The sequence below is a fragment of the Orycteropus afer genome, unplaced genomic scaffold (genome assembly GCF_000298275.1).
Source record: "Orycteropus afer afer isolate SDZICR_OR568_19922 unplaced genomic scaffold, OryAfe1.0 scaffold00168, whole genome shotgun sequence".
Lineage (NCBI taxonomy): Eukaryota > Metazoa > Chordata > Mammalia > Tubulidentata > Orycteropodidae > Orycteropus > Orycteropus afer.
In genome coordinates this window covers 3,476,073-3,480,373 of record NW_006921755.1, presented here as the reverse complement: position 1 = coordinate 3,480,373, position 4,301 = coordinate 3,476,073, and the positions used below count along the sequence as shown (strand labels likewise).

Genomic DNA, 4,301 nt, shown 5'->3' with positions numbered 1-4,301 from the left:
CATGCCTGTGGCTTCCAGCCAAACAATAGACAGGCATATGAGTTGAACATTTACCTGAGGTAGATACACTCCTTGGAGAGAACAAGCATGGGAGAAAGAAGGGCTGCTTATGCACAGGGAGACAGCTCAGGGGACAGGAGTGCATGAAAGGATGGACACAGGGAAGAGGTAACTATCGGGAGGAAGTAGGAGGGGAGCTGTTGCATTGTGGTAAACGTCATGAGACAAAGTGTATGTGAACTGCTGTAGGCAAGTGTATTTGCTCTGTAAATTTTCAGCCAAATCACAATAATAATAATAAAAAAAGTCCTCTAAGATCAGGAACAAGAAAAAGGATGTACACTCATTTCTATTCAACATTGTGCTAAAAATTCCAACCAAAGCAAATAGGCAAGGAAAATAAATTTTAAAAACATCGGAAAGGAAGAAAATGGTCTGTTTGCATATGACATGATCTTGTATGTAATGAATCCTAAGGACTCTAAAATAAAAAGAAGACAAAGTATTAGAACTAATAAATGAGGCACCTCAGAAAATTAAACATAAAATTACCATGTGACTCTAGGTATATACCCAAAAGAAGTGAAAGGAATGAAAACAGACACTTGTACACCAATGTCCACTCCAGCAGTATTCATAATAGCCAAAAGGTGGAAACAACATAAATGCTCATCAAAAGATGAATGGATAAACAAAATGTAGTATATACATACAATGGAATATTAACAAGTCATAAAGAGAAATGAAGTCCTGATACATGCTACAACAAAGATGAACCTCAAAAACATATGCTGAATACAATAAATCACAAAAGGACATATAATGTAAGATCCCACTTACATGGAATATTTAGAATAGGAAAATGGATAGAGACCAAAGTGCATTAACGGTTATCAGGGATGACAGGAAGGGCGAAGCGGGGCTCACTGCTCAGGAGGCAATGAGTTGGTTAAGGGTGATGGAAAACAAAGAGCGCTGATGGTTGTCCAACATGATGAACTGTACACATAAAAATGTTGAAATGGAAAAGTATTTTGATATATAAACCCACCAGCTACTCCTCCGAAGAAAGACTGGACTATCTACTTCTGTAGAGATACCACCTTAGAAAATGAGGAGGGGTCACTATGAGTCAGAACTGCCTCAATGGTTTCTGGTATGTTAATATGACAATAAAAGATATATATTCCCACAATATTAAAACAACATAAAACACTTTAACATTTGATTCAGTTGGATCCAAGCTATCAGAAATTAAAATTTCAATGTAAAATGTTAGTTTGAAGTATATAAATGCTTACATGTAGTGCTTTAGCAATCATTTCTCCACCATCGGGCCCAATATCATTAAACATGAGGTTTAAGTAAGTCAGATAAAGTTGTTTCTAGAATAAGGAGAGAAACTATTATAAATGTGATATAGGAAACTGATCAGTAATATATATTTCAGAACTACTTTAAATAAAAGCTTTTACCTCCAAAGAAAATGTTCTTTAAAACCCAGAAAAACTTAAAGTGCAGCAAAAGCAACCGTTAGGAGCCACTGAGTTGGTTCTGACTAATAATGACCCTATGCACAACAGAACAAAAACACTGCCTGGTCCTGCACCATCCTCACAATCCTTGCTATGTTTGCGCCCATTGTTGCAGTCTCTTGTGTCAACCCATCTCACTGAGGGTCTTCCACTTTTTTGCTGATCCTCTACTTTTTCAAGCATGATGTCCTTTCTCCAGGGACTGGGGCCTCCTGATAGCATGTCCAAAGTACATAAGATGAAGTCTCACAATCCTTGCTTCTAAGGAACATTCTGGATATACTTCCTCCAAGACAGATGTGTTCTTTCTAGTGGCAGTCCATGGTATATTCAGTATTCATCGCCAATACCATACATTGTTAATTCTTCTTCAGTCTTCCTTTTTCATTGTCCAGCTTTTGCATGCGCATGAGATGATTAAAAATACCATGGCTTGGGCCAGATGCACCTGACCTCAAAGTAACATCTATGCTTTTTAACATTTTAAAGAGGTCTTTTTCAGCAGATTTGCCCAAGGCAATATATCATTTGATTTCTTGACTGTTCCTTCCATGGACGTTGATTGTGGATCCAAGTAAAATGAAATCCTTGACAATTTCAATCTTTTCTGCATTTATCCTGATGTTGTTTATGGGTCTAGTTGTGAGGATTTTTGTATTCTTTATGTTGTGGTATAATCCATACTGAAGACTGTAGTCTTTGATCTTCATCAATAAGTGCTTCAAGTTCTCTTCACTTTCAGCAAGCAAGACTGTGTCATCTGTGTATCACAGGTTGTTAATGAATCTTCCTCCAATCCTAATGCCGCATTCTCCTTCACATAGTCTAGTTTCTCAGGTTATCTGCTTGCCATACAGATTGAATAAGTATGGTGAAAGGATACAATCCTGATACATACCTTTTCCAGTTTTAAACTACACAGTATCTCCTTATTCTGTCAGTTTGTCATACTGTGGTGGCTTGCATGTTGCTGTGAGGCTGGAAGCTATGCCACCAGTATTTTAAATACCAGCAGGGTCACTCATAGTGGACAAGTTTCAGTGGAGCTCCCAGACTAAGACAGACTAGGAAGAAGGATCTGGTGATCTACTTCTGAAAAATAATTAGCCAGTGAGACCTTATTAATAGCAGCAAAGGCAACTACCATTGAGGAAAAAAATAATAAGTCACCATTCTCATTTAAACATAATTTCAATATAAATGAAACAAAAAGACTGTATATTCAGTTTTGACCAATGAGTCAACGTATGGATATGTTTATGTATGCATTTAACTATGTACTGTACGCAGGATGACTTGGGAGCTCTAGGTACCAGCTCTATGAAACCTAACACAAATACATTTCCAGTGTTCTACAAGTGCTATAGCAAAGTGAGGACCCTTGATATTTTGCAAAAATAGTGTTTTGTGTGTGTGTCATTAGGCTAAGGAGTTTCATTCTAAACAGAGGAACTAAGAATATTTTGAGAAAAATACCTGAAGCAGTTTTGCAGCATAGTATGCTCCAACATCTCGTAAGAGGTTATATCTAATGTCCAAACCTACAAGACACAGATGAATAGAGGCTGATATTTCTTATCATGAATACTTAAAAATCAGGTCAATGAAAAGCAGAAAGTATTGATTATTAAAGAGACAAACCATCAATATATGGAGTGGTCTTTAAAATTCTGGAAAGCAGCCAGAAATCTTCACCTGTTACTCTTTCTACAGGTACTAAGCGATTGTTACCAGCAATAGTTAATGTAATTCTTTTTTCCAACCTGTTAAGATTTTTTAAAAATTAGTTAGACATAAAAACGAAACATTTTGAAATCTGAGGAAAGAAACTCAGTAAAAAATAAAAGTATTTTTTTTCTTCATGTGTATATAGTAACATCATGAATGGCATTTACCAGAATCAAGTATATATGTACCATAATATAGTAGATTTATACTAGATAACTTAAAACAATATCGAACTGAAAATGTTGCATTTCCCAGACTTTGCAAAGCACTTAATATATATCATTTAATTTCTCACAAAGAGAAATTAAAGTATTCCCACTTTATAGATAATGAAGTTTTCAATGATTTATTTGCCTAATTTCAGCCAACTCAGGAGTCAAGGAAAAACCTGGAGCCCAGGCTTATGGACTCCTAATCTAGAGATCCTCTCAATATATTACACTTCCTCTAAGACCTACCAAATGTCAGTCATCCATTTGATTTTTCTGAATCAAAGGATATGTCCATTTTATCAAGCATTTCTAAATGGCTATAAAAATCACTCAGATTTCAGAATTTTTCACACAGATGAATATCAGTGAATGCTGTTGATACAATGAAGTATTTGTCTTCCTTACCCCTTTTTACACTCTTCATCCACTTCCTGAAGTATATGCAATATAAAAGGATTAATTTTCTGGGACTTTTTCATACACAGATTATAATAATTTTCTTGAAGGCTGGCAATAGATGCTGGAGCTTTTGAAAAAAGAAACACATTACCTTTCATCACATATTAATTATTCCAGAAGACTTTTTTTTCTTTCTTTCAAAAATATTAGTTTTTTCTTTTTTTTTTTTTTCAATCAAAGATATGAGTGTGTATATACAGTGGGAGTGGAGACAGAAGGAAAAAGAATTAAGGATAAAGAAGAGAGAGAGAACTGAGGAATGGTGGTGGTGGTGGTGTCATATGACTTCTCCTTGGGTTTCCGAGGCGGTATCACTACAGAAATAGATTGCCCAACCTTCCTTCTGAGGAGTGGCTGGTGGGTTTGA

At 35.8% G+C, this 4,301-nt stretch overlaps 1 protein-coding gene across 1 annotated transcript in view; it reads right to left on the bottom strand.

Moving 5' to 3' along the window:
- The window catches only part of LRRC34 (leucine rich repeat containing 34), a 20,972-nt gene extending 16,997 nt beyond the window's left edge, over positions 1 to 3,975 (bottom strand). Inside the window, exons 1-4 of the mRNA XM_007946639.1 lie at positions 3,881 to 3,975; positions 3,177 to 3,298; positions 3,012 to 3,076; positions 1,302 to 1,385 (exon numbers count right to left, since the gene is read on the bottom strand). Coding sequence (XP_007944830.1) covers positions 1,302 to 1,385; positions 3,012 to 3,076; positions 3,177 to 3,298; positions 3,881 to 3,954 — 345 coding nt within the window. The 5' untranslated portion in view covers positions 3,955 to 3,975. The remainder of the gene's footprint in view (positions 1 to 1,301; positions 1,386 to 3,011; positions 3,077 to 3,176; positions 3,299 to 3,880) is intronic.
- Between the last annotated feature and the right edge of the window lie 326 nt (positions 3,976 to 4,301).